At 46.9% G+C, this 26224-nt stretch overlaps 12 protein-coding genes across 12 annotated transcripts; 7 read left to right on the forward strand and 5 right to left on the reverse strand.

The window, feature by feature from the left end:
• Positions 1 to 429: 429 nt before the first annotated feature.
• EV420DRAFT_1481168 (uncharacterized protein) lies at positions 430 to 1046 on the forward strand (the record flags this gene model as incomplete). Its single annotated transcript, XM_060469743.1, has 3 exons — positions 430 to 467; positions 705 to 809; positions 860 to 1046. The coding sequence occupies 3 exons, from the start codon at positions 430 to 432 to the stop codon at positions 1044 to 1046; spliced, it is 330 nt and encodes a 109-aa protein (XP_060329238.1).
• A 3153-nt stretch (positions 1047 to 4199) lies between these two features.
• EV420DRAFT_557752 (uncharacterized protein) lies at positions 4200 to 5970 on the forward strand. Its single transcript, XM_060482575.1, has 8 exons — positions 4200 to 4512; positions 4573 to 4707; positions 4760 to 4791; positions 4842 to 5014; positions 5070 to 5130; positions 5185 to 5310; positions 5361 to 5721; positions 5776 to 5970. The coding sequence occupies exons 2-7, from the start codon at positions 4596 to 4598 to the stop codon at positions 5718 to 5720; spliced, it is 864 nt and encodes a 287-aa protein (XP_060329239.1). The 5' UTR covers positions 4200 to 4512; positions 4573 to 4595; the 3' UTR covers position 5721; positions 5776 to 5970.
• A 390-nt stretch (positions 5971 to 6360) lies between these two features.
• Positions 6361 to 7157, reverse strand: EV420DRAFT_1749148 (uncharacterized protein; the record flags this gene model as incomplete). The annotated part of the gene is made up of 4 exons (XM_060480277.1): positions 7061 to 7157; positions 6827 to 7000; positions 6659 to 6777; positions 6361 to 6607 (listed from the first exon to the last, which is right to left on the reverse strand). Exons 1-4 carry the CDS (start codon positions 7112 to 7114, stop codon positions 6361 to 6363), a joined length of 594 nt encoding a protein of 197 aa, XP_060329240.1. The 5' UTR covers positions 7115 to 7157.
• A 394-nt stretch (positions 7158 to 7551) lies between these two features.
• On the reverse strand, positions 7552 to 8342 carry EV420DRAFT_1481172 (uncharacterized protein; the record flags this gene model as incomplete). Its single annotated transcript, XM_060469744.1, has 4 exons — positions 7552 to 7866; positions 7903 to 8010; positions 8065 to 8225; positions 8264 to 8342. 4 exons carry the CDS (start codon positions 8340 to 8342, stop codon positions 7552 to 7554), a joined length of 663 nt encoding a protein of 220 aa, XP_060329241.1.
• A 1368-nt stretch (positions 8343 to 9710) lies between these two features.
• On the forward strand, positions 9711 to 10817 carry EV420DRAFT_557786 (uncharacterized protein). Its single transcript, XM_060482576.1, has 2 exons — positions 9711 to 9994; positions 10046 to 10817. The coding sequence occupies exons 1-2, from the start codon at positions 9914 to 9916 to the stop codon at positions 10466 to 10468; spliced, it is 504 nt and encodes a 167-aa protein (XP_060329242.1). The 5' UTR covers positions 9711 to 9913; the 3' UTR covers positions 10469 to 10817.
• A 955-nt stretch (positions 10818 to 11772) lies between these two features.
• Positions 11773 to 12629, forward strand: EV420DRAFT_1272114 (uncharacterized protein; the record flags this gene model as incomplete). The annotated part of the gene is made up of 3 exons (XM_060467679.1): positions 11773 to 12126; positions 12176 to 12367; positions 12417 to 12629. Coding segments are annotated over 3 exons (759 nt in total), but the record flags the coding sequence as incomplete, so codon positions are not given.
• Positions 12630 to 12680: 51 nt separating this feature from the next.
• EV420DRAFT_1765385 (uncharacterized protein) lies at positions 12681 to 13993 on the reverse strand (the record flags this gene model as incomplete). Its single annotated transcript, XM_060480826.1, has 5 exons — positions 12681 to 12976; positions 13060 to 13234; positions 13285 to 13416; positions 13469 to 13554; positions 13612 to 13993. 5 exons carry the CDS (start codon positions 13991 to 13993, stop codon positions 12681 to 12683), a joined length of 1071 nt encoding a protein of 356 aa, XP_060329244.1.
• Positions 13994 to 14161: 168 nt separating this feature from the next.
• EV420DRAFT_1552929 (glycosyltransferase family 39 protein) lies at positions 14162 to 17612 on the reverse strand. The gene is made up of 8 exons (XM_060473530.1): positions 17264 to 17612; positions 17065 to 17217; positions 16317 to 17014; positions 15773 to 16267; positions 15565 to 15722; positions 15363 to 15510; positions 14968 to 15308; positions 14162 to 14913 (listed from the first exon to the last, which is right to left on the reverse strand). The coding sequence occupies exons 1-8, from the start codon at positions 17527 to 17529 to the stop codon at positions 14395 to 14397; spliced, it is 2778 nt and encodes a 925-aa protein (XP_060329245.1). The 5' UTR covers positions 17530 to 17612; the 3' UTR covers positions 14162 to 14394.
• A 274-nt stretch (positions 17613 to 17886) lies between these two features.
• Positions 17887 to 19960, forward strand: EV420DRAFT_1336090 (chaperonin Cpn60/TCP-1 family). Its single transcript, XM_060468871.1, has 7 exons — positions 17887 to 17979; positions 18036 to 18433; positions 18491 to 18693; positions 18746 to 18912; positions 18966 to 19223; positions 19282 to 19642; positions 19699 to 19960. Exons 1-7 carry the CDS (start codon positions 17953 to 17955, stop codon positions 19857 to 19859), a joined length of 1575 nt encoding a protein of 524 aa, XP_060329246.1. The 5' UTR covers positions 17887 to 17952; the 3' UTR covers positions 19860 to 19960.
• Positions 19961 to 20379: 419 nt separating this feature from the next.
• Positions 20380 to 21246, forward strand: EV420DRAFT_557918 (uncharacterized protein). Its single transcript, XM_060482577.1, has 6 exons — positions 20380 to 20482; positions 20533 to 20611; positions 20667 to 20681; positions 20738 to 20821; positions 20878 to 20952; positions 21010 to 21246. Exons 1-6 carry the CDS (start codon positions 20475 to 20477, stop codon positions 21124 to 21126), a joined length of 378 nt encoding a protein of 125 aa, XP_060329247.1. The 5' UTR covers positions 20380 to 20474; the 3' UTR covers positions 21127 to 21246.
• A 120-nt stretch (positions 21247 to 21366) lies between these two features.
• EV420DRAFT_1272157 (Alpha/Beta hydrolase protein) lies at positions 21367 to 23596 on the reverse strand (the record flags this gene model as incomplete). The annotated part of the gene is made up of 11 exons (XM_060467681.1): positions 21367 to 21642; positions 21698 to 21758; positions 21811 to 21832; positions 21886 to 21939; positions 21995 to 22029; positions 22084 to 22606; positions 22656 to 22713; positions 22772 to 22814; positions 22873 to 23134; positions 23193 to 23412; positions 23474 to 23596. 11 exons carry the CDS (start codon positions 23594 to 23596, stop codon positions 21367 to 21369), a joined length of 1677 nt encoding a protein of 558 aa, XP_060329248.1.
• Positions 23597 to 24968: 1372 nt separating this feature from the next.
• Positions 24969 to 25915, forward strand: EV420DRAFT_1644521 (uncharacterized protein; the record flags this gene model as incomplete). The annotated part of the gene is made up of 3 exons (XM_060477658.1): positions 24969 to 25293; positions 25350 to 25731; positions 25786 to 25915. 3 exons carry the CDS (start codon positions 24969 to 24971, stop codon positions 25913 to 25915), a joined length of 837 nt encoding a protein of 278 aa, XP_060329249.1.
• Positions 25916 to 26224: the final 309 nt, after the last annotated feature.

Genomic DNA, 26224 nt, shown 5'->3' on the forward strand with positions numbered 1-26224 from the left:
TTCCTTCAACCCCATTTCGAGATTTTGGACGAAAAAGAAACAAAAATAACCGTTGAATTTACTGAGGGATGTATCGCGCAGACCATGCATGATGGCGAGTGTTTGATAACCCCTTATCAATGTATAGAGAGTTACACCCAAACCAGTCACCTGCTTTGGACCTGATGATGTTGGTGTTGGACTTTGGGTTCGAACTTTGTTGACGCAGGTAAGGCAGAATGGCCCGGGATATCCACTGAATCGTCTTATGTCACTCTGTTGCTGGCGGCGAAGCACGACCACGTGCCTTCCTGGCACCTCAGGTTCGATTTCCAACGACCCTGTCCTAACTTCTCCCTGCATCCCGCAAAACACGGTGGACATGGTCTCGCATTCAAACAAGATGAATAAGGAATATGTATACCAAATCGCCCTTGTAAGTCATCCCAAATGCCTACGGCATCAAATCTGAAGCGGCCAAAAACAAGGTAATATGGGCCAGGCCGCTCGCTAAGCTCATCCTTCTCTGGGTTGTAGGCCAGTGGCTTTCGAAAACTGATTCAACTGCTGCTGTGCTCCTTGTCCTCACCGCAAATCTCGGTAGCCTCCATTACATGGATGAAAACTGAAAGAAGATGGATATGAAAGCTGCTGAAATCGAAGTATGCTTCATTCACGCCATGTCTTGATAACTCTGATTGATTACTCTAGAAATTTGCGCATAGCATAATAAAATTTACCTTGAATATGGAGGGTCGGCACGTCTTATTTGAAGCAGATGCTTGGTTGAATGTGGAAGCGATCCAACTTTGCTCGTCGGTCATCATTATGTACGTACATTTCTCAACATTGGAGCTACTTTCTGAGATGATATATCAAGGCATTGTCTCGAGCTTAAGCAGCAAGCAGAAGTGCTGTACTCCGTTGCGCTGCAAGCCTCGATGTCCTTGCGCCAGCTCGATTTGATGAAACAGAAGTTGTGGCTGCAGGGAACAAAGATAGAAGGTCTCATGAGGTTCTATAGAGAGTATAAGATATCACTCATGGTCAACTCGGCGGGAGTCTAGCTCGAAGAGACTCCCCAGGAATGGGTGACTCGCATGAACAAGATGTTTGCCTCTGGTTGATGAAGGTTTTTGTGACCGACTTGGATGCAGTTGAATGAGAGGGTGAATAGGAAGCCCATATAGAATTATAGCATGCAACTATGATTGAAGACTTGTACCACATCTATAGAATATTTGTAGCCCATCAAAGATCACTGTAATTATTCGAAAGACTTCCGGGCGAGATGAAAAATTTTCAACATCAATTGCAGATGATAGAGATCCTTACACTACTTTACTACATTCTGCCGCAGACAGCTGTTGCATTTCCTTCCTGGCCTCTGAACATACTAAGTAGTGGTTTCTTGGAGAGATTGATGAGGTTCGTTGTCAATGAGAGAAAGAAAGCAACACAGAAGTTTCACGTCCTTGGTGCTCCTTGAATGGAAAAAGGCGAAGACACGAGTGATTATTTCAAAGCACAACTACAATGACAATGTGACAAATTTTTATAGGTTTTATGAGACCGAAGGATAGAAAAAGGCTCAACAATCACGGTAATTTATTTTGGGTTTTATGGAACGAAAGAGTAAAGAAAATGTCGACAATCGTTAGCGCGACGAAGTGAATTAAGTTCTCTATAAAGTCGGAGATGGTTACAGCAACTGATAATTGAGAGAAGAGGCTGACCTTAGGCGCTGAACCAGGTCCCTTGAACTTTCTGCATATTGGTGGCAGGAGTAACAGCTGATGCAAGCGACCTGTGAATCTTCCATCCACGCCTGCCCCTAGTCGCGCTAATGCTCAGGTTACTGTCGACCGTCGCAGAAAACGTATAGGAACCAGTCAAATCGCCGATATGCTCATAGGTCAACGTAACCATAGTGAAAGAGTAGAAGGGTGGGCCGTAGGCACTATCTCCTACAGTGGCAACGAAAACATACTGCTTTCTGTCGATGTCGAACACTGCGGTGAACGCATCACCGGTATTGGACACAACACTACCTCTGACGGTCTTGACTATAGGCACCATGGTAATGTTCATGCTCGACTGGGAAACATCAAGTCAGTACTCGGCGTTGAATTTGAAACAAAGTCCATCACCATATGCATGGCCAACTGCACCGTCGAAGGTGACAATGGAGCACGTTCGCATTCACACTCACGCAGGCGGCGGAGGGTCCACAGTTGCGAGGTGTCAGCGTTCGCACACTGTTTAGAAAGGAAGACCTGATGAAATGTTAAGTCAGAGCCTTGGGTACCAATATAGAAGTGGACGACATACATGAGTGAGGCCGTTAACTTGGATGTCAATGCTGGACCCATATTCGTTATCGGATAGGATCCTATTGGCGGCAAGGATCAGCATGGGTAGTAATGAAGAAGAAATAAGATCCGAACCTGTATACCCCATCATCCGCCTCGTTACCGTATAACTTAACATACCAAGTGGTAAGGAACAACGAAGGAACAATTTGTGGCCGAGACTCTTACAGACCCATCTTGAACTCGATGGACATTAGGATCCATTAGAAATGTTCTGGATAGAGTATCCGGCGCCCAAAGTCGCAAATTCCCACTGGAAAATATTAGAAGGTGAACGGTAAAGCCTGGATGGTGTTGTCATGCCTGTTGGTCCTATCCATCGTGGAAAGGGTAGCCTGTGGAGCGAAGATGAGGGGGTTAAAAAACAAGATGGACTTAGACTCGTACCGATGATAGTCTTCGAGTCCTGCCCCGAGAGTTCGACCATGTAGGCTTTGCGTCTCTCTGGGTTGTTGTCCACGAGCTGGATCGTATAAACACCGGGCTTCAAGTCATGCATGATGGCTGGTGAAAGAGTCGTAACTATTCGTGGGCATTAGATGTGTGCGGGAGAAAGGCCGTTTAGAAGACTCACTGAAGTAATGGGAATGGGAAATGGTAAGTGGGGAATGGAGTGAAGAAATTAGATGCTCGCATGTAGCTTATATAGTATTAGAACCTACAAACATGATCCACACATTAGTAGACTCCACGGATGCAATAAATGGGTCCACAAAGGTCTTATAAAAATGATACGGCGTTTAAATCGCTTCTCCATCATGTCCCTGGTGTCGCAAGTCTTCACGGAGTGTCAACTGAGAAGGGACGCGGGTACAGGCTGCAGCCGTCCGAGCTAAATTGATGTCCCTCATCGGATTCAAGCTTGTCAGAATATCGAGGTAGAAAGTCACAGCCAACACGTCGAATAGGGACACGAAGACTTGAACTTCCAACAGCAGGCTGTAAGAAAACGATTTTATGACTATTCGGACTTGCATGGCAAGAACCAGTACATCTGACAGCGGCTGGTACTGGCAGATATCTGTGTCCAACGCGTCGTCCTTAGCGGCGGTAAGATGTCAAGCCAGAAGCGGAGTAATATGAGTTCGTATGGTCACAGACATATCAGGCGTTCTTCTATCAAGTTTCGTGGCATTGAGTGCCAGTAGGGCCTCCCCCCCTCAGATCTGGCATGCCAACATAGACTGGTGGTATACTAGATGACCACTGGACCGAATTTTAATTTTTTTCTCTGATACCAGATTACATTTGGACTGATTTGTCGAGTGAGCCAGAAATTTGATTGTTGAATGTCCTGAATCGAAAGCGCAAAGTGAAGTACTGTTCAGGTGACATCACAGTCACAGTCACAAGGACATTTTCAAATCACGTGCGAGTTGAACTCGGCAAATCAGGCCGACGTTGAACTTCCGTCTTGAACTTTTCCTGCTACTCACCACCCAGCCCATGCTTAGCCATTCCATCAGCCTCTGGGGCCTGCGCACACTGCTGTCACAGGGTGAAATTATCTAGCCAATTGAATGGAACAGTGTAAATGTACACCAGCTCTTCGAATATTGAATGTCTGCGGTAACTTTTAATTCCTACTTAGTTGACTGATACAATGCCATAGGTGGTTTAGTTGCGCAGAACAACTTCTGTACGACGTACATGGAATTATGCGGGTACCTTGCCGCTTGCGAACCTGTAACGAACTCAGAGCACAGCCGCTTCTGGCATGACACCTCGCCGCTGCTAAGGGCGGCGGGTCGGGTGTAGATATCCACCAGCACCTGTCGCTGTTACAAGTACCTGCCCTGGTCATACAGTCATCAAGTCATTCTTTGAGTCTGCTGCTGCTGTAATGTCTTGTTCGATGTGTTGCCTATGACTGCTTTGCCCAGAGGTTCCGACGAAACTAAATACTATGGAGAACATCAACTTGGCTTAGACGGTGGCCGCCTGTACCCGTGTGCCTTCTCATTTGGAAGTCGTCTACTTTTATGACAGAGGACGTCGCGGCGAAGTGATTTGAATGCCGTGCTACGTTCATGGGACCTTCACGGACCCACTTACTTACATCCGCAAATGTGGATCATTTTTGTATAGGCGGTATATAATCTGCAGGTGAGTAGCTATGTTCTTCATTCCATCCTCCCAACTGCTCGTTCCAGTTACTTCGGTGAGTTCTTCATGAGCAGTCTTTTCCCGCCCACCTGAGACCTCTAACACGCTCGAATAGCTACGCCTCTTTCACCAGCCATCATGCACGACTTGCAGCCCGGTATCTATACTATCCAACTCGCGGATACGAACCTAGAGAGATGCAAAGCCTACACGGTCGAACTCTCGGGGCAGGACTCGAAAACTGTCATCGGTACGAATCTAAGTCCGTCTTGTTTTTCAGCCCCCTCATCCTAGCTTCACAGGATATCCTTGTCACGAAGGCAGGAATCAACAAGTATGGCATTGCCATCCCTTTCTAGTTTACTTTCTGATTACCAGTGTCAGTGGGAATTTGCGACTTTGGGTGCAGAATACTCTATCCGGAACGTCTCCAATGGATCCTACCTGTCCATCGACTTCAAAAACGGTCTGCAAGAGTTAAGACCACAAGTTGTAGCTTTGTCGTACCCTGTCATTTGGTATGTTAAGCTGTACGAAGCCGACGATGGAGTGTACAGGTTTGGTTCTATTCCTTCGCAGTTATAGCCCAAGCTGATTCTTGACACCCAATAGAATCCTCTCGAACAGTGAATATGGGTTCAGCATGGACATCCAAGCTGATGGCCTCGCTCCCGTACATTTCCTTCTTAATCAGCACCGAACTTTTGATCAAATTTCATGTCATCAGGTCTTCATTTCTAAACAGCAAGCCAGCGCTGACATCTCGCAGCTGTGGACTCTCCGCCGCCTGCGTGAGTGCGAGTGTGAGCATGCTCCGTTGTCACCTTCGACGGTCCAGTTGGCCACGCATATGGTATGGAACTTTATCTCTAAACTCATGAGTATTAACTTGATGTTTCCCAGTCAAGCATCAACGTCACCATGACGCCTACAGTCAAGACCGTCAGAGGCAGCATTGTGTTCAATACCGGTGATGCGTTCACTGCCGTGTTCAACATTGACGGAAAGCAATACATCTTTGTCACTACCATAGGAGATAGTGCCTACGGCCCACTCTTCTACTCTTTCACTATGGTCTCGTTGACTTATGAGCATATCGGTGACTTGACTGGTTACTACACATTTTCTGCGACTGTCGACAGCAACCTGAGCATTAGCGCAACTAGGGGCGGGCATGGATGGAAGATTCACGGGTCGCTTGCATCGGCTGTTGCTCCTGCCACTAATATGCAAAAAGTTCAAGGGACCTGGTTCAGTGCCTAAAGTTAGCTTCTCCTCTTGTTATTTCTCAGCGACCGTACTCATCTCCGACTTATAGAACGCTCCATTCACTTTGTCGTACTAACGACTGCTGATATTTTCCAAACCCTTTTGTTGCATAAAACCCGAAAAAACTATTTACCATGATTGTTGAACCGTTTCTATCCTTCGTTCTCATAAAATCTATGAAAAATTGTCACATTGTTATTGTAGTTGTGCTTTGAAATAACCACTCATGTGTTCGCCTTTTTCCATTCAAGTAGCTCCGCGAGCGTGAGATCACTACCAGAGACTGTATAACCAAATCTCTGTGCTGCTTTCTTCCTCTCATTGACATCGAAACTCGGCGATCTCTCCACGAAACTGCTGCTTAATACGTTCAGAGGCCGGGAAGGAAATATAACAGCTGTCTGCAGCAGGACATAGTAAGGTAGTGTAGGGATCTCTATCATCTGCAATTGATATCGAAATTTTTTACTTTTCCCAGAAGTCTTTCGAATAATTACGGCGAACTTTGATGGGCTACAAATATTCTATAGATGTGGTATAAGTCTTCAATCGTAGTTGCATGCTATAATTCTATACGGGCTTCCTATTCACCCTCTCGTTCAACTGCATCCAAGTCAGTCACAAAAAACCTTCATCAACCAGAGGCAAACATCTTGTTCGTACGAGCCACCCATTCCTGAGGGGTCTCTGCGAGCTGGACTCCTGACAAAATTTCTAGGAGTGATATCCTATACTCTCTATAGAAATCCATGAGATTTTCTATCTTCATTCCCTGCAGCTGCAACTTCTGTTTCATCATATCGAGCTGGTGCGAGGACGTCGAAGCTTGCAGCGCAACGGAGTGCAGCACTTCTGATTCCTGCTTAAGCTCGAGACAATGCCTTGATATATCATCTCAGAAATCAGCTTCAACTGTTGGGAAATGCACGAACATAATGACAGCCGCCGAGCAAAGTCGGATCACTTCAACATTCGAGAGAGCATCTGCTTCAAATAAGACACGCCGATCCTCCATATCCGAGGTGAAATTTACTAGTTTATGCGCAAATTTCTGAGGCAACCAATCAGAATTATCAATACATGGCATGAATGAGACATACTTCGATTTTTGCAGCCTTTTTATTGGCCTTCTTTCGGTTTTCATGCATAAAATGGACGCTGCTGAGATTTGTGACGAGGACAAGGACCTCTGCAGCAGTTGAATCCGCTCTCAAAATTAACTGGCCTACAATCCAGAGAAGCATGAGCTTAGCGAGTGGCTTGTTCCATATTATCTGGTTTTTGGCCACTTCAGATTTGAAAATTTGACACCGTAAGTATTTGAGATGACTCACAAAGGTGATTTGGTATACATAGTCCTTAGTCAACTTGTTTGAATACGAGGCCATCTCCGACGTGCTCTACGGAATGCAGATGGAAGTTAGAGCAGGGTTGTTGCAAATTTGAGAATGATGTATGCACGTGGTCGCGCTTTGCGGACGTTCCAGCGGATATCCTGGGCCGGTCTGCCTTACTGTTCAAGCCTGCAGTCCAGCAGGTCGACTGGTCTGGGTGTAACTCTCCATACAACGATAAGGGATCATTAAACACTCTATATTATGCACAACCCACGCGATGCATCCCTTTATAGTTCAACGGTTATTTCAATATTTCTTTTTCATCCAAATTCTCAAAATGAGGTTCATGGAACAGTCGCTACAGGAAAGTACATAAGGTATGGACAAAAAAGCTTGTTGTACATGAATTCTGTTTCATTGCGGATATTTCGAAAATGTTACATGCTTTTTATTATAAGCGCCATTCGCTGACGTTCTATCCGGGTACTCTAATTAATCTCTTCCACCATGCCCAACTTGAAAGAATCTTCTTCAGCAGGGCACACAGCAACTGGAGGAAAGTCTCCGTCGGTATCTGCCACCCAACGCTCAGCAGCTTCTAGTTGTCGCTCTGGTGCGTAGGATTGTAGCCTCGTCTTAAGCCTCGAATAGCTCCGTATGACACCCCGTATGCGTGCATCCAGCACTCTCAAGTCAGATGAGATCTGGGCGAGCTCATCCAAGGTAGCCGAGGCCTGCCGTGCCACAAAATACAGGGCATCTGCCTTTTGTGTCGTAACGGACAAACGCCTTGATGAATTAATCTAAGATGATCCACCAGTTACTGATAAGGAACGTACTATGTGATGACCGATGAGCAGAACTGGAGTGCCTCCGTGTCCTCCGTGTACACTGCAAAAGGGAAGCGTTGGTTGATCATGTATAAGTTGAGTCTGCGGGAAGTCGATCTAATTTCCTAAGACCAATGAGATTTATCATAGTTTAGAACGGATAAAACATACTTCGAGCTTTGCCTCCCTTGCGGTGTCCTCTTTCAACCATCGCGAGAAATGGTGGACAGCGTAGACAGCGATGATATAGGCAACAAGTCCAAAAGGGAGCCATTCAGAACTCAGAGACGCGTTGAATACAAGAAAAGTAAAAGTGGTGATAGGGTTTTTGTCTATAATCTGGTTTGCGATGGCATCAGAAAGTACAGACGACTGTCCAGAAATTCACAACTTATGAGGACGGCGGGGTACATGTATTTCTTGAACACCTTATTTACAATATTAGGCATTGCCAGGGTATCTCAGGAAATATAGCTTCGAAAAGAGCGTTCAAGGTCACTAGAAAAGGGCGGTCGAGGTTGGGGTGAGGAGTAACGAGACGTGAACTAGGGCCAAGGGGAAAACCCCCAGAGGGTCGGTCCCCGGTATAATACCTATTGCGGTCTTGAGGGGGGTTTTATACATGTATTATACACGGTATAATACCTGATCATGTGATGCATGAAATATTCGAATTTTGAAATTTTCTTCATCCTTTTTCGGGGATTTTTCAGGATATTCAAGTCATTTTGAGTCTTACCAAGCGTAAAATTAGTGCCAATTACCATGGAATTGGAGCTATTTGATTGCGTAGGCAGCTACAAGCTCTGAGAGCTGCCAATTTGATTGTTATATCAGGACTTAATGGCTTCACGTGATTGGGTATTATACATAACTAAACCCCCTCCGAGACCCCTTAGGTATAATACATGGTATAATACCTAGTATAATACTGTATAAAACCATTTTTGGTAAATAACCTAGGTTTTCCCCTCGGCCCTAACGCGAACCTCTGAATGACCGGTTTTCCATCACGTGAGATTGAGGGCAGGCTTTTTAACCGTGAGTGAAACAAGCTAAGAACGAATTCCGAATATCAATATCACTGCTGAGAGTGCTGATGCGTTTTTGATGGCCTAAAAATAGGTTTCGGTTTCGGTTTCAACTTTACTTTTTCTGTCGTTTTTAGCACTGTAAAGCGAAAAAGTATGTACCTCAATTCTATTGCTCCACAGGTGTGGAAGTTTTGCATAGCTTTTTGCTGACAGTCATTTCAGAATCGAAGAAGGCTTCGCCAGTGAAACAAACCCTTTTACATAAGGTTTCGTTTTACGAGCTAGAATGTACTGGTTTCTCCCGTGTTGATAGGTGATTGGCGCGAACCTCAACTCATCTTCAGGATCAGTTTCAACATTCTCTTTCTCGTATTTCCCCTCATCTGATCATTCCAAAAACATATGTCAATGTCCTCGAGCATAGTCTACTGGCTTGATTCCGCAGCGCCATCTTCAACTCCGTTCTCCAATCGCTAGAATCGTCGCAGGTCGCCCTGTTCATGAGTTTCAGACAGTGTTTGAGGCTGTAATGTTGTCAATGCGGGCTATTGGACGGTTAGCAGTCCGTCTCGACGGAATTGAGGTGGAATGCCTCACCAGCAGATTTCTTTTTCGACTGTTTTTCTTGGGCAAAAATGGATTTGCAGCGGTTGTCGATAACAACCTTGGAATTATTTCCTCGAAGTCGTCGAAATCATGGATCCGGCTTTAGTCGACTCAAAAATGTAGTTGGAGAATATAAAAAGACGTAGATGGAAGAGGTAGCTGACTCAAATGAGGCGCTACCCACGAGGTGGTCGCGTACGACCATCATGTATCAGGGGCTGCTAATAGTACATGACAAGGACCCACTTCAAGTTCCTTGACATCCCACTCCAACCTTCATTTCTCTTTTCGTTTCCATTCTATGTTTTCTTTCCTTTTTATACGCAAGGCATGGTCGCTTGAAGCCTCACCTTCCTTCCATCTTCACCTTCTGGTTCAATATGTTCACCCGCTTGACTCTTTTTGCGTCCTTCGCTGCTCTGTTAGCGCCCCAAGTTCTTGCTCATCCTGTGTTTTCACAAGTACGTTTTATTCCTCAATACCGTTATTCGTTTTGTTAATCCACTGTTTAGCGCGAGGTCATTGCACGCTCTCCGGCTCCTCTGGATCTCGTCAGTGCATACACTGCTGATGTGTCCAAGAGAGAAATCATATCCCCCGAGATCCCGGCCAGGAGCATCGATGGTATCATAACTCCATACAACAAACGACAAATCCCAGTGGAAGACCCAGTCAACAGTGCTGGAGGGTCCGACACCATCCCTTACCCTAGGCAGGACATCCCAGCGGAGGTGCCAGTCAGAGGTGCTGGGGGATCCGTCATTCCTTACCCCAAGCGAGATGTTCCTGTCGAAGGCCCCGTCGACAACCCTGATGGGACCACCATTCCCTACGACAAACGACAAATCCCAGAGGAGCAGCCAGTTAAAAGTCCTGGGGGGTCCGTCATTCCTTATCCTGGACCTAAGCGAGACGGAAAGATCGAGCTTTATTAAGTGGTACATCTCCCTCCCCATGGCTACCTCCGAATTCTGATAGTAAAATTAGTGGTGCATGTATAATTGTGTTACAAGTCAACGGAGGTGCACTGGCGGCACGAGATTTTCTTTTTTGTATATATATAAGAGCGCAAGTGATTCCTGAGCACATCACAGTGCTTACTTCCTCTGGCACCTACTCCTTCTTCCTCCTTCCAGGCCATCACTGTTCTGACACCGTCTTGTCGTCTGGGTCAGTGTTCAAGAGCGAATTGCGACGACGATAGGGGTCAAGTTTCTTGGATCAAGATGCAAGATTACTAAGCTATGACATTCATATTTCATCATATCATGTGAAGACCTTGGCTTTTAAGCGAAGATTTTAGACCTAGAGAGACCTTGACAAGCAAGGTAACAGTACTTGGTTGGTCTTGGTTGTTTCTCGTCAAAAGGCCGGGGTTACTACGGATACGGTAACCCGGACCTGACACGGGATTTCCGACAACTTGCTTAGGTCAGCTACCTGTCTTTCATTGAGTTCAACTTCTACTCTTATTGTTAAACGGTAACGTACCATCATAGACGCATTAAGAAATCGACTCCTTTCTACTCTCTTTTCGTTGTCATTTTACGCGTTCTCGACGCCCTCCGAGGTTCTACGGGGTTCCCATTTCAGTTTCCCACTGGGTCGAGGCACCGACTAAAAATTGGAAACAGTGTGAGCAACTCCAAGTTCTACGACCGGTTTACATATGGTGACGCCGCTTATTACAGTGAATTTATGGTCTCTAGCCTCGTCTTAACTATTTTACGGCAAGTTTCCTGATATCAAGTCGGACTTGGGGCTTTGAAGTCGACATGGTGGTAAAGCAAGAAGTTGTCGATGACATTTCCATCCACATGGAATCCAATGAACGTGTACCTTCCGGGTTCTCCAGTCTAACTCCAGACTGTCCGGCGGAATCTCACATCGCACCAAAGACTGAAGATATAATCTCTCGGTTATCTACGCCTCTAACTCCTAGCTTATCCAGTATCAAGTCAAGGTCGAACTCTGAGACCCCCCCTCGCAGGAAGCGTCGGGTAATGATAGTTGAAGTTGTCGTACCCACGTTATGTGCCGTACTTGACAAGCTTCCTGCTGAAATTGAGAAAATCAAGGGGGATGACAAGGAGATAATGCAAAAGCTAGTTAATGTAAGTCGGTCAATTCGAGTTGTTGACTTATCCTTATATGGCTTCCCCAGCCCAAAGTAAAGAAAGCCCGAAATTTAGAATTTTCCTTGGATACTGTCCGGAGTCGTCTGAAGGGGATCGAGTTCTATGAAGTCCCTTTAGATAGGGACGTTCGGGACGTAGTCGTCACTCGACTCTTCATGTCAAAAGTCTACGGCGGCAGCCCTCAGGAGACATTCCCCCGAGTGGCCCAAAATTTTCTGCGCGTGCACCATATGGATGATTTTATGTATTTGAATCTTGACATGAACCCTCACGCTCCCCAAGTGCCCGGAGCACCAGGGCTGTTTTTTGATGCAGACGAATCCATCGACCAATTTTCCAAAATTAGACGAGTCTTTTCTCGAATTGGCAGCTCGCAGTGGGAATACATGGGGCAGTACGAGATCAAGCCCGTTGCCTCGCTGACGATGGAAGAATGGAATGAACAACGCAGTACCGTAAGTAACGCCACGTAATTGCACGATATCATGTTAACTCGGGGATTAGGTTCGTTTAGTTTGGGCATCTAAGCTCTCGACCACAGGATGGGGTGTTCCCTGCAGGGGTGTTATGCATCTATATGAACAACTCGGTCGGAAGCCGACCAAGAGAGAAGTCAAAGAGGCCCTCCAAAGTGGAAATCAATTCAAGAATGTTAGCAGGGAGCAGATAGCCGAAGGGTTTCTTAAAGGCTGGGTGGTAAGGCGATGGCTTTCCGGTTTCCAAAATTAACAACGCGTTCATTTAGACTATGGCCGTATGGACAATGAAGTGCGTTGGTTATGATGTCGATTTTCAACGTGAGCTTGTCACCGAATATGTGAATTGGACTCCTCCCGACGAGCCCAAGCGCCTGGCAACGCCGCAAAGGGGGAGAAAGCGGAAGCGCGAGGAGCATCGGGCTCTTGATGAGGATGATCTTATTTATCATCCTAGAGGGACAAAGACACGTCCTATCTAGTATAATCATACATGCTTCTGTCTGGAGTTCCATTTACCTCCCCCAAAAAATTCAATCCCCTTTTATAATATCATCTCCTGCTATGCTCACTTGTTGGAGCATTTTCTCCGCGTTCAGGTAAAAAAGCAAGTCATCCGCGTTCAAGCAGTCAAATTTTGCGGGTACACAGTCCTCAGGGAAGAACCGCTTCATCATTGACACGATGACCCAGAATGCACCGCTTGCATGTAAGATCTTGGAGAGGGAGTAGTGAAACTGTATGAGCTTGCGGCTTGGTCGGAGTTCTGCTGGATATTCCTCGAAGTTGACGGCTTTGATGTTGCGCTTGTACACTGAAGTTGGAATGCCTACCAGAGGTTCAGAATGGTACTGGTCGAGATGGACAGGCTAACTTCCGATGAGCATTAGAACATAGGTAGGAACGAAATACTTGCATCGGGGCGTAAGGTCCAGCAAAAGTTGTCGAAAAATGTATGAAGACATAGATCGAGTGTTATTCCATTGCGAACGCAATTAATATTAGCGTCGAGTTCATTAACCTCGTCCTCCGATAAAGCAGCAAAGTGGCGTAGGATATCCCAGGTAGCGTACTCTGCCGAAGATGTCTGCGTTCAACTTTGTTAGACCACATTAAATTTGACTGAAACGGGTTTACTTCGCTACGCTTTCCAGCTCCTGCCACTCTCTTCAATATATGGGTCGGTTCGGTAATTGTCATAACATCAGGATTTACCGACATATCCTGCACACGCGTAACGACACAGCGATTATCATCGCGCTGCTTCACCTGGGAGCATGCCTACTTAACGATTCCACGATTGCAGATGAAGTAAACTGACAGCATCTTCAAAGTGTGAACGAGAGGCGGCTGAGGTTCGGGTCTCTTTGATAGAGGGCTCTCGACATCGACATTCATCAGCTTTGACTGAGCAAACCAGAGTTAATGGTTGTTAGGATTGCATCAATGAAAGTTGCTCCTCACAAGGCCAGAAGAGGTACCGAACCCAGATATTGGCCAGTTCAATTAACTGTTCATCTTGAGTGGCGGCAGTAACAATCGCACAGGCGACGTAGCGACGTGGAGCGGTACAAGTATCATCATCAGTGGCATGTATGAGCATCGCGCTCAGTACGGCTTCTGGATCAATGTCTTCATGCACCGTAGACGGTCTGTAAATATCGAGCGAGATATCTCCTGAAACAAATCCCCTTTCAAGGCATGAGACTTTCGTCTCTGCCAGAGCAACGAGAGAGAAGGTGGGCGTGCTGCTTTCGATTTTTTCGGTGACAGATTGGCGGAAAGAGTCGGTAAGAGTTGTCCATAGCTCCGTTGCAAATTCAGTACATGTACCCTCGTTACTCATGTCAGAGGTAAGATAGGCAACGCTCAGATCGGCGCAATGCGCATATAATAGTCGTTTCTTTGGCGAAAAGGCGAATTCACAGGCGACAGTGATTAAGACCAGGTAAGACACCCGGGTCTCGGGCCAGCGGTTAGCGCTTCAGCCGAGGCTCGAAGCAGGCCGACGTAATTTTTTTCAACGTGATAAGAGTAATCAGATTTCCTGTAGTTGTGCAGTTGTATAAATATTCGCATCTACAAAAAGTAGAACCAATGATAATGTACAGCTTCAAAAAATGTCGGCACGAGAGACTTCAACATAGAAAGTAATCAAGAATTCCCGGTATGATCAAGCGAAGTATTTACCGGTGAATATTTGTAGACCAGCAAACTAATCGCAGAACATATACAGAGGGCAAGCACTTAGTCCGCTTCTTCAGGATATAACTCGTGCGCAATTTTGTCAGCCTCGGCGTCAGCTTCACCTAATGGCCCAGCTGGTTTTTCCGCAACCGGGACCGGTTCAGGTTCAGGTTCAGCAGCTGGTGGGGCCGGGTCCTCATCCTTCACCACCGGCTTCTCCTCAGCCTTTTCCACCGTGACCTTTTCCTCCGTCTGAATCTGCGTCTTCGCCTCCTCCTTGGTAGGTTGTCCCACTGAGCTGATCTCCTTCTCCTCAGAGATCTCCATCTCCTGCTGCACATGTTTAGCAGGCTGACTAGGCACGTCCTTCACCGGTGCCCCAGCAAAGATGTCTCGTCCTGGCTCAGGCTTGCCTACGCCGATAGTCGTCGTATGCTCCTCAGGATTGATAACCTCCGGCTCCTGTGCGTTGTCTTCGACAATGATAGCTGCCCTGCCGCCTGGCTCACCACCGATGGTCGCCACCGGGATGTTCGATTTCTGTGGTGTTGGTGCTGCGGCCGTACCGTATTGAGAATACTGCGCGAGTTTTACCATTAGTTATGCAAATGAAGAGTATAAAGAAGGCCTTACGTCGTTCAGGAAGTCATTGCACGAAAAGTCCCATGTTTTTAGCCACTTGGAGCTCTTGCATTCGTCCTTTGTCCATGTGCTTCCGTACGCCAACGGGCTGAAGTGCACAAAGGCCCAGATGGAAATGATGATGAGGACCGCAGCAATTTGCAGCCGCACCCTTGGGCGCAACGTCGACGTGATGAGATCAAACACTCCGCATAATAGTAGGATGGCGAAATATAGTGCGGGGAAGTAATGATGCAGGAAGAGCTGTCGCCCCATTAGGAAGAAGGGGAAGTAGTGGAGAGACCAGCCTAAAAACAGGAAGCCACAAAGCGAGTCGTACTTGACGACCTTAGCTGGAACAAAGTATCAGCACGCTGAGAATCAGATATGGGACAGTGAATACTTACTGCTGGCGAAATCCTGATATCCTCGCTTTGCCCGGAGAATGAGGAATCCCCGAACAAGAATATACGAGGCGACGGAAAGTGTACTCAGCCACCATATAATGGGATTACCAATCAGGTATATCTGACGATGATCTTTGACCCAAAAGTTCTAGTATTCAACAATGTTAGCCATATGAGTCGTGGTATCACACGTTGTACTCACGATACCACGTCGTAGACGAGGCCAAGAGCCCGGGCGAGAATCAAATGTGTGTCTATCTGTTAGTCCAGCATTTGTCGTCCACATCACTTGCTGCAGTTCCATGAACTTGGCAAAGAATCCAGGCAATCTATAATTGACCTTCGGTGCGTCCTCAGGCACTGGCAAGTTCGTCAGCGGCACATCATAGAATTCCGGAAACTGCGCTTACGTGCAGGATGCATCGCGGTCTCGATAAACCACAAGGAATTAGCCCTCACAGCATTTTTGTTGCATGTAACTTCCTGTTGTTCGTATCCCCATTCCGGAAGCTTGACCTTGTGCGAGAACAGGTAACATCCCTGCAGAGCATGTCGCAGTCTGAATGTCGTCCTGAGAGTTCGCAGTCTTTTACTGGAGTCTCTATCGCGGCGGTCGCCATGCTCGATCTCCACGATCCAATCATCGTTGCCGTCACCTTCAAACCCGGGCATCCCGTAGGCCGAAACCTCATTCTGGAAATCGACGTCTGAGACGGGAGGACGGACGTCGTGGGAATGGAGAGCTTTCTCCGTGGAGACGTGGCGTAGTCGGATTCGGGCACCAGGATAGATATAGTTGAGAGGCTCCATGGACCAGTCTGCTGGTTCGTGGTTAGCGAAGCTTGCATTAATTATCTTCCAATCGTTGTTGGAATCTCGGTGGGGATACAAGGTAATCTGTTGCTCTACCATACACCGTTAGTCTTGGACATATATCAATGGGGCACATCGTACGTTTGGAGCCACCAGGATAATTGTGCGGATGCGAGTGTAGATAACCACCCTGTGTATTGACATGTCGGATGCTCACGGTAGAGCCAATGGCAATGTCGGCATAAGTGTCTGCCATACCACGACCTCCAAGCGTGTGCTGAAATTCAGAACTCATAAAACCATCTCCCTCGCCAGAGCTTCCAAGAAGCATGAAGTGAATCTGGAACATGGTCATGTAGAACAAGACCGGGAGGACGATGAGACAGAGAGCGCGAGCAATGAAATGCTTCATGAACAAGCGCGGTGATACTTTCAGATCCCCAAGGAGGTACCAGAGCTGTTGCACGGTGCTCAGCCCGACAGTGGCAATGGTGAAGAGTCCAACCCATTTACAGCTGACGACAGCACCAAGGGATAGGCCGGACAAGATAAGCCATGACCACCACGTGTCAGTAAATGGTTTATGCCTATCCTCATTGCAAAAGCCAACCCAAAAGAAGATGGTAAGTGCAGTGAAGAAAATGAGGGGAGAATCGAGGAGAATATGCCTAGATTGGGTGATCATGCCGTTTTCGAATGTTATGAAGAAAGAAGCCAGCAGTGCCGTTGTCGCACGACAGTCCAGAGCGCGTAGGGTAAGATAGGAGAGGGGAACTGTCGCGACACCAAGTACTGCAGGAACGAGACGCATTGCGACATAGGGTACACCATCATATACTCTGCTCAGCCATAAGTCGACAGCTCAGTGATAAAGTAAAAAAGCACACACTTTCCGATATCCTTGAAATCAAAATGCCCGTCGTATCCGAAAACAAATGCAGCCAATGTAATTAACAATTTCGCCAACGGTGGATGCACATCCACAAAATACTGCGTCTTGATGTATCTGCTGGCAAATTTGCCAAAGTGTACCTCATCAAAACTACGTTATGTCAGCACAGCACTTAAAAACTAGAGAAGGCGCGCACACTACGCTGTTGGGACTTGATAGGCGGAATAACCGTACAGCAGCGGCGACGATGATGATTACGAGCAGCAGCTTCCATTCTCCAGATGTCAAGGCAAGTCCCCCTGGTGAATGGCTCTTGCCTCTGCTGGGAATGAATCCTTTCGACGCGGCCTCCCTTCGTGCATCCGCATCCAAGTGGTCCTGCCGAGAGTGAGGAAATCGCTGGGTTGCCGCATGAGGTATTCCTGGCGGAGGAGACGCTGGCCGCCGCGCTCGAAACGACATCAGTGCTGTGGGTGTCGACCAGCAAAAGTCGAAGAGAAGGAGAGAAAATTTGGTATTAGATGGAAGTAAGTGGTAAAGTGACGTTTGGCCGAATTTGGTACACGTGTGGCTGCGCCTGCGGAAACAAGTTTTTGTCTAAAAATACATAAAAATTCAAGAAAATACTCATAAAACCAGAACTAAAAACTCCACTTTTTATTTGTGTATACGCATTAATATTATGACTCTTGCCATATTTCACGCTTTCGTTTGGCGCATATTGAAGCATTACACGATCAAAATAAACACGTTACAGTTCCTGGTGGCAGTGCAAGAGAGGGCGTGGGAGGTCATTTCCTGATTGAGCTCTCCCCTACGCGACGTCTTTCTTCCTACTCTCACTTTCTGCTCGTTCTCTTGAACCCTTCGAGTTACGAACCAGCAATGTCGATGCAAATATTTGGAGGACAGGTGCGTAGTATATCTTCAAGTATTCAAGGCTGCAGTATGAAGTAAGGATTTTCCAGGCGACAGAAGAAAAGGCCGAAAATGCGCGTCTCTCTTCGTTTGTCGGTGCTCTCGCTCTTGGGGACCTCGTAAAATCCACACTCGGCCCTAAAGGGATGAACAAAATCCTTCAGTCAGCGTCGACTGGGGAAATCAACGTAACGAATGATGGTGCGACGATTCTGAAAGCCATTCAGCTGGATAACGCTGCTGCGAAGATTCTGGTGAACATCTCCAAGGTTCAGGACGACGAAATTGGCGATGGTACGACGAGCGTATGCGTGCTGGCTGCAGAGCTACTGAGAGAGGCCGAAAAGTTAATCGCACAGAAGATACATCCTCAGACTATCGTTGAAGGGTATCGGATTGCGAGTCTAGCAGCATTGAAGGCATTGGAGGGCTCTGCTGTGGATAATTTGTGAGTCATACGTTATTGATGAGGCGAGCCTGTTGCTGAAAGGCATGTCCTGTTCAGTTCGGACCCTACAGTGTTTCGCCGAGATCTTTTCAACATTGCGCGTACAACTCTATCGTCAAAAGTCTTGTCGCAGGATAAAGATTACTTTGCCAACCTTGCCGTTGATGCCGTTCTGCGGTTAAAGGGATCCACAGATCTTGAACACATTCAAATAATCAAAAAAGTCGGCGGCAAGCTCACGGACTCGTACTTGGATGAAGGTACGACGCCTTCGTTCTCCGTGGGAAAGGGCTGACCGTCCTTTATTTCTAGGTTTCATTCTCGACAAAAGTATTGCCGTCAACTCCCCAAAGCGACTGGAGAATGCCAAAATCCTCATCGCCAATACCTCCATGGATACTGACAAAATCAAAATCTTCGGTGCACGAGTGAAGGTGGATGGTACAGGAAAACTTGCCGAACTAGAACGAGCTGAGAAGGTGAGCGCATCTCGGCCCTTATGGAATGACCGTTGACTAACGGAACAATATAGGAGAAAATGAAAGCCAAGGTCGAAGCTATTGCTGCCCATGGCATCAACTGCTTTGTCAACAGGCAGCTGATTTACAACTATCCGGAGTCTCTTCTCGCAGAAAAGGGTATCATGGTGATAGAGCACGCTGACTTTGAGGGCGTCGAACGACTCTCACTTGTCACCGGTGGAGAGATCACGAGTACGTTTGAACGACCAGAGTTGGTCAGTCTTGGACAATGTGATCTCATCGAAGAGATTATGATTGGTGAAGACAAGGTAAGTAACTGAATCTCGTCTTCGTGCAGATCGGCATCCTGATTTCGTTTATCCGTAGCTCATCAAGTTCTCAGGCGTTGCTGCTGGTGAAGCCTGCACAGTCGTCCTCCGGGGATCTACGAATCAGATGGTCGACGAGGCAGAACGGTCACTACACGACGCCCTCTCGGTGCTCTCGCAGACAGTGAAAGAAACGCGGACTGTGTTAGGCGGTGGTTGCTCAGAGATGCTGATGAGCTGCGCTGTCGATGAGGATGCTCGGAAGGTGAAAGGAAAGAAGGCTATTGCTGTCGAAGCCTTCAGCAGGGCTCTGAGACAAATCCCGATAATCCTAGCTGATAATGCAGGATATGACTCTTCAGACTTGGTTTCGCGGCTTCGGGCAGCGCATTATGAAGGCCAGACAGATGCTGGGCTGGGTACGTGTTTCATTGAACATCTTATTTGTTCGTTCATTTATCTCGCGTCACTGTAGATATGAACGAGGCAACGATTGCCTCGATGCGCAAGCTAGGTATCACGGAGAGCTACAAGTTGAAGCGTCAGGTGGTTCTCAGTGCCAGTGAAGCTGCAGAGATGATAATACGTGTGGATGATATCCTGCGCGCTTCGCCCCGACAACGCGAGGCTGTATAGTGTGTTTGTTTAGAGTAATTTGATAGCATTGCTGAATTCTACTTTGTAATATTTGATCGAATGTTCCTTTTCACGACTGGGTTCCTTTCTAGCAGTTGTAGACCGTCTGCGTCATGGCGTCTATCGCTACTAGATTCGACACGGTGTAAGTGGTGAGGATACTTAGTCACTTCCAGCTAGTTTTTCACGAAGTTCTCCTTTGAAAAGTTCAAAAGAAATGATAACAAGAGGCATTCAATTCCAAACAAAGAGTAGAGGACAACCCCATAAGTGTTGTAAATGCTGCAACGTTTTCAGTGCACGTGGTCGTGACACCTCGGGCTGAACAGGCCAAAAATATAAAATGATTTTGTATCCGTACCACCATGGCACCTCCAGCAGAGATCGTCTCACTGATTCTTGAAGAACTCTGGGCCCATCCCATTGTGCACTGATGTGCGGATCGACGTTTTCACAGCTTGCAATCTCGTTTCCAAGCAGTGGTCGGCGATGCTGTCAAGGAACTGGACAAGGATATTCGCAGATCTCTTCGGGCGACACTCCGTGCCAAGTCGAGCCCGCCCCCTGATGAGTTTTTGAAGAGTTCTGAAACGTTCCTAGGGGCGTGGAGCGATTATGAGGAGGCGAGACGTACCATGCTTCTGAAGCCGGACTTAAATTTACAATACAATAGATCCCGCCTATTCCGTTTCTATCGCCTGAGGAGGAGGATTATCTCGTTGAGGAATTTAGCCACCAGGGCTTCAAAAACAGTAAGAATTTCGTCCAAGTTGATCGTCATCAAATAAATGTTCTACAGCTCTCCAGTTCTACACCACGGGAGTAAGTGATATATCCGCCATCTTCAATACCTTTCTTCAATGATTAACGTTTCGCAGAACCGACATGGAACGTGGAAGTTTGCCAACGAGCAGGGCAATCACACGCTGCCGCAGCCTGTCTTGGCCATTTACCCCACACATGTATGCCACCTGTTTAGAAGCTGTTTGGCCCACTGTCTGATCGCCTGCCTCCCCAGGATCCTGTAGCCGACTGGGTCAAAGCCGCGGAACTGCTCCAATCCGAAAGCTTCTTACCACGTCTAACGACCGCAGTGAGTGATGTCATGATTTGCGGTTGATTGCGACTAAACTAACGGATTTCTATATAGACGGTGGAAGGTTCGCACTGGATACAAATGGAAAATCCGGGACCATTTAATGCTGCCTTGAAGAACTGGCTGGAAGCTAACTTTGGCCGCTCGAGCCGTGCTGAGGATGAGCTGTAATTGTTCTGTGTATTATGGATGGATGAAAAGGAAGGAACCGACCTCGACATGTACCACACTACTATACCTCTGTCATTCTGTGTACATATTCTCTATCTGCTATTTTATATATGCATTCGAAACGGATGGAACGCAATTGGAATTCAAATGATCTAATGTCCTGATAGTAAAGAGTGTCCAGTCACTTCAACAGACTGCAAAAATATTTGTTGGGGTAACAAAATGTCTGTGGATGTCCATTTAGTGTCCCGCGGAAGCGCAACCAGAATTTGGGACGAGAGACAAAGGTGTCGTTGGTATCTTGGCCGAATAGCTTATTCGTCTGACCGCCTCCAAAAATTGCTCTTCCGAATCCAACCCGGAAAGGTCTCGTTTCAACCAACCAGAGGTAGTTGTGTTGTCAAACAAGGTACCGACGATGGGGCATACGGTGTCTAATTCCGGGAGCGTCCCGTTGATGAAGTAGTCTCTGATGTAGCCCTGTGTGCAGGGCGAGTTGGCAGAGATCGAGCAGTGCTACGTTACTGAGGCATTAGGAGTAGGACACCGATGAATATATTATACCACGCACCCCTGGTGAATCCTGGGTTAGGACGACAGAGCCGTCGAAACCGGAAGCCACCTTTTTGGCACTAGGAATGGATAGGTGAGTTGGATAGATTATCTGGGATATTTATTGCTTACGCAGCGAGAGGCGCGACGGGATCTGTTATTACTATTGGTAAGGTATCCCGATGGGACGTTTGCTATGACACTCACCCGCTGTGTTACCGACGAATAAGATGGGATAGCTTGTATTACCCGTGAATGGACCTGCCAGTTGAAGAATGTAAGCGTCTGTTTTGCGAATGCGCCGGTAAGTCATCACCTCGGAAATTGGTTTTCGGATAATCTGGCCATCCTCTGGTGGAATAGTGCGGTCAGCGAAAAGAAGGCAGTAGATATACGGGAACGTACGCGCATCCGATTCTAACACCAGTCCAGATACTCGCCCATTCAAACTGAGCAGAAAGATTTGCATAATACGCTTCTGCGGATTCCACGTCCCTAGGCACGGGTAAGCCGTCGTTGCATATAACGGCGATCATGGAGTCTTGTACAGAGCTTGTGAGCAATGCGGAAGGATCGTCACAGGAGCATTCGAATGGGGTATGGGCGGTCAAGTTGAGGATGCCCTCTCCATTTCCTTGGGCCAACTCTGACAGTCCTTTTGCCAGAGTCCAGTATATACTCTGTGGTATGTATAGAGAGGAGAAGACCGCGTAACGCAGCCGTGCGTAGTCGACTACGCCATAGGCTGTAGGCAAACGAACCGGAAGCGGTCTAGCACGAATGGTATCATAGAGATTGTCGAGGTTCTGCTTTATTGCATCAGGACTCGAATCGTAGAAAGGACACCCGTCGGGACCAGCTTGATAGCATCCGTCGAAGAACGCCTGCAAAGTCTTGTTAGAATCCGTCAAGTTGTCAGACCATAACGCTAAACATAGTCAGTTGACGAGTTACTTCTTTCTATTCAAATGACTGACTGGCATAATAGTTTTCTGTGTCAACGACGCCATCCAGAACCATTCGTTCAATCTTGTCCTATTGAATATTTTTCTCCGAGTCAGACCAGACATCAGATGTAGAATCTTCCACTTACAGGAAACATAGCAGCGAAGGTCGCACCCAATATAGTGCCGTAACTGCGCAGTTCAAAGGGATTAATCATTGTGATTATTCAGAGAACCTGATGAAACGTACGAGAAACCCCAATATTGCAGCTTTTCTTGTCCGTATGCTTCAGTGATTTTTAGCATATCACGGGCAGTCTGATCGGTATTGATATGTGCCAATAACCCGTTATTATCTCGTTCACCAGCCAACTGGCCAGTAATGATAGCCTGCGCCCAAGCGTTTTCAATACCATCCGGGCGACCCAGAAGCTCAACCAAGATGTTATAATCCCACAAAGCGCGCTCGGCACCCGTTTCGTAGAAAGATACACGTGTAGACCGCGCGACACCTGGAGTTCCAATTCAATTATTAATTCGCGGAGAAATTGGTGGGAAAATGACGCGTACCACGGGGATCAAAGCCGACAATGTCATACTGATCCTGAAACATCTGCGAATATTGGGCACCTGCCTCTAGCACGTAATCAACGCCACTTCCACCAGGTCCGCCGGGGTTGAATAAGAGTGGACCTTTGTAGTCGGTAGAGTTCACGGGAAGGGGCGAAGGGTATTGAATGATAGCGAGAACAATCGTCTCATTATCCGGACTGGAGTAATTGAGAGGAACCTGCGTGTCATTTGACATGAAGTGAGAAGCAATGGATATGACGATCCAAGATGTGCTTCACCTTTAGATTTGTGCACTGAAAACCAGTGTAACAATCCACCCATTCCAAACTGTCGCTCGCTGGAAGCTGGGGAAAGCGCTCATGTAAACTGTCTGAAGAAAAGAAATAGGTATTTACATACATCCAACCACGCAAACGTTTGGGAGTCTTGAGCTAGAGTTGAGGCGAATGTACAAATCGAAAAAATGCACAAAAGAAGGCCACGACTGGAGATTTTCATCATTGTGGCAGTCGCAGTCCTCTTGAAAGGAATGTATGCCCGGGAGATTCGATGTCAGTCGCGGTTGGTATTGAGTGAAGAGAACTGTGGTGTATTCTTAGCTTTTCTCTTTTAAATATAGGGCGTGTGGAGTAACACCATGTGGCATGAAGGTAACGACAACGTATTTGCCGACGTCGTGCTGTCCCTGAACTTGTACCAATATTCTATGCATATGTATCAGCTCGGTGAAGAGCTTCAAGCACTAGAATAATTAAAAGTGAGCTCTATTTCAGACTTCTCACTAGGAAAATCATTACACTTGCTACGACCAGGGCCTTGGACTCCGCGAAAACTTGGTGAATGATGTGAGGCAAAGAAATTGGCCGTCGGTTGGTCGGTTGGTCGGTCGGTCGGTCCGGTTAACTTTTGTCGTGCATGATTACGTGGTCCGATTTCTCTCTTTTTCTTCTTCGCCGCGGAGCAAGAACCTAGGCCTCAGACCTGAGCGCTTCGCGCTTGAGCCCCAAGGGGAAGGCTAAAATCCGGCAAAGGGGGTAAGGGTATCGCACTCCTGGCAGGTGACAGCAATGCCGGTCAAAATGCAAGGGCCGGGAAACAATTGGAACACAGATAATATTTCGACCCAGGCTTTTGACCACAGCAAAATGTGTCGGTTTTACTATCAAAGGGAATCTCGACTCATTTTGCTATGACCGAAAGCCTTAATCAGAATTTGGTCTGTTGTCCACCCATTTTCCCAGGATTTCGTCCGGTTTGAAACAGTCGCTTACCATTCGGTAAAGAAATCACTGAGCATCTTAGCTTAACTGATTCCACTATGTCGAGCGTTTGCTGGAGGAGACGCTATACAGAAGAACTACAGACAGCGTTTGAAGAGAACAGAAATGACAGACGAAAATCGTTAACACGCCATCATGCTTAATACCGACTTCCTAGTCATTCATAAAGATATACCGGTTCTTTCGGCTAACGCTTACTACAGTGAGTCATTATTCAGCATATTCCGACAGTCTTCTAATCCTCAGTACCAAGCATTGTTAGTAATCACACTCGCAGTGAGATCACTTTCACAAACTTTTAGAAATCTCGTACTTGATACGTGAGGTCTATCGAGCTTCGACTTATCAATGCATTGAGTTGCCTCGGATCATGTTCAGCACGCAACTCTTTGATGCCATTGCGTACTCGTACCTCGTCAACCTGTGTGATGATTGATACATACGCAAAAGCATACATAAACCCTGCTCTTTCATGCCAGAACACTAGTTCAACATGTCTTCTGGTGTCGTTGCCGACCTCTTCTTCATGCAATCACCCGCTAATGGCGAACGGGCATATATCAAAAACAATGCTGGCCCTGACGCGAGAAACAATCGAAACTACATCCTGGAGCCAAAAACCGTGACCGTCGAAAATTATCGGACAAAGCTGAACTCAGAATCCATTACTCTCGATACTGCTGGATTCCAACTCTTCTCCAATCGTCCCACGCAATTTATCAAAGACGGGGAGGTGCAGGTTGAAGGATACTATGATGAGAGCATCGCGCTTTTGAAGGAGCTCACCGGAGCTAGTAAAGTAGTTATATTTGACCATAGTAAGCTTTCCGCCTTGGTCCAAGTTCGAAATTGTACTTAGATTATAAATCCACAGCTATACGCCGTCGCCGCCCAGGTGAATCTGGGGATAATCCAGATAAACGTCAGCCGGCGGCTATCGCCCATGTCGACCAAACATTCAAGGCGACCATTGCTCGTGTCCATCGTCACCTTCCCCCGGAAGACGCTCCTGGGCTGTTGGCCAAGCGTTTCCAGATCATCAATCTCTGGAGACCGATTGAGAACCCAGCGACCGACTGGCCTCTGGCGCTATGCCATTTCTCTAGCGTCGACCCAGAGAAGGACGTCGAGCCTATCGATTTGATTTACCCTGACAGAAAGGGAGAGACATACGGTGTTAAATACAACGAACATCAGAGGTGGGGTTACTTTAAGGATATGCGCGACCCGATGAGTTTGTTCTCATTAAATGGTTTGTGCTTTACTTTTCCCATTCTTTCCGAGCTCTTATTGATATATTCGGTTCCTAGTAATGAGTCTGTTCAAGACGGAAGCGTAGCTCTATACACGCCCCATACAGCCTTTGCTGATCCTACCACCCCGGAAGGAACACCGTTCAGACAATCCATTGAGATCAGAGCATTGGTATTCTATGATTAAGCATCGTCATGTCGGAATATGTCTTTTCTTTAATCTCATAGGGCGGGTATTAGTACGCAATAGTATATCTCATGTCACTTATCAGAGTACTTCCTTCAGCTCATACCGAATTTATGGGGTTTATATCCTGCACGGCTTAGGAGCAAAAATGTAGGCATGTCGTAGGTAAATGTTTGTGAGAAAGAATAGGTGCTACACGGCATAAAAATGAGAAATGAGGGAGATATAGCGACGCAACGCCACACGAGGAAGAGTTGCGTGCTGAACATGATCCGAGGCAACTCAATGCATTGATAAGTCGAAGCTCGA

The sequence above is a fragment of the Desarmillaria tabescens genome (assembly GCF_030435595.1).
Source record: "Desarmillaria tabescens strain CCBAS 213 chromosome Unknown EV420scaffold_24, whole genome shotgun sequence".
In the NCBI taxonomy this organism is placed as follows: Eukaryota; Fungi; Basidiomycota; class Agaricomycetes; order Agaricales; family Physalacriaceae; genus Desarmillaria; species Desarmillaria tabescens.

Coding starts and splice junctions, on each gene's coding strand:
- EV420DRAFT_557786 (XM_060482576.1), top strand. CDS start 9,914: ATGTTCACCCGCTTGACTCTTTTTGCGTCCTTCGCTGCTCTGTTAGCG. Junction 9,995..10,045: donor CTCATCCTGTGTTTTCACAA/GTACGTTTTATT, acceptor TCCACTGTTTAG/CGCGAGGTCATTGCACGCTC.
- EV420DRAFT_1336090 (XM_060468871.1), top strand. CDS start 17,953: ATGTCGATGCAAATATTTGGAGGACAG. Junction 18,694..18,745: donor GGACTCGTACTTGGATGAAG/GTACGACGCCTT, acceptor CTTTATTTCTAG/GTTTCATTCTCGACAAAAGT. Junction 19,224..19,281: donor TTATGATTGGTGAAGACAAG/GTAAGTAACTGA, acceptor GTTTATCCGTAG/CTCATCAAGTTCTCAGGCGT.
- EV420DRAFT_1552929 (XM_060473530.1), bottom strand. CDS start 17,529: ATGTCGTTTCGAGCGCGGCGGCCAGCGTCTCCTCCGCCAGGAATACCT. Junction 16,268..16,316: donor TTATCCTGGTGGCTCCAAAC/GTACGATGTGCC, acceptor GGTGTATGGTAG/AGCAACAGATTACCTTGTAT. Junction 15,723..15,772: donor GACCGCGATGCATCCTGCAC/GTAAGCGCAGTT, acceptor CGAACTTGCCAG/TGCCTGAGGACGCACCGAAG.
- EV420DRAFT_557752 (XM_060482575.1), top strand. CDS start 4,596: ATGCACGACTTGCAGCCCGGTATCTATACTATCCAACTCGCGGATACG. Junction 4,792..4,841: donor ACGAAGGCAGGAATCAACAA/GTATGGCATTGC, acceptor TACCAGTGTCAG/TGGGAATTTGCGACTTTGGG. Junction 5,131..5,184: donor AAGCTGATGGCCTCGCTCCC/GTACATTTCCTT, acceptor TCATGTCATCAG/GTCTTCATTTCTAAACAGCA.
- EV420DRAFT_557918 (XM_060482577.1), top strand. Junction 20,822..20,877: donor TGGCCATTTACCCCACACAT/GTATGCCACCTG, acceptor CTGCCTCCCCAG/GATCCTGTAGCCGACTGGGT. Junction 20,953..21,009: donor TACCACGTCTAACGACCGCA/GTGAGTGATGTC, acceptor ATTTCTATATAG/ACGGTGGAAGGTTCGCACTG.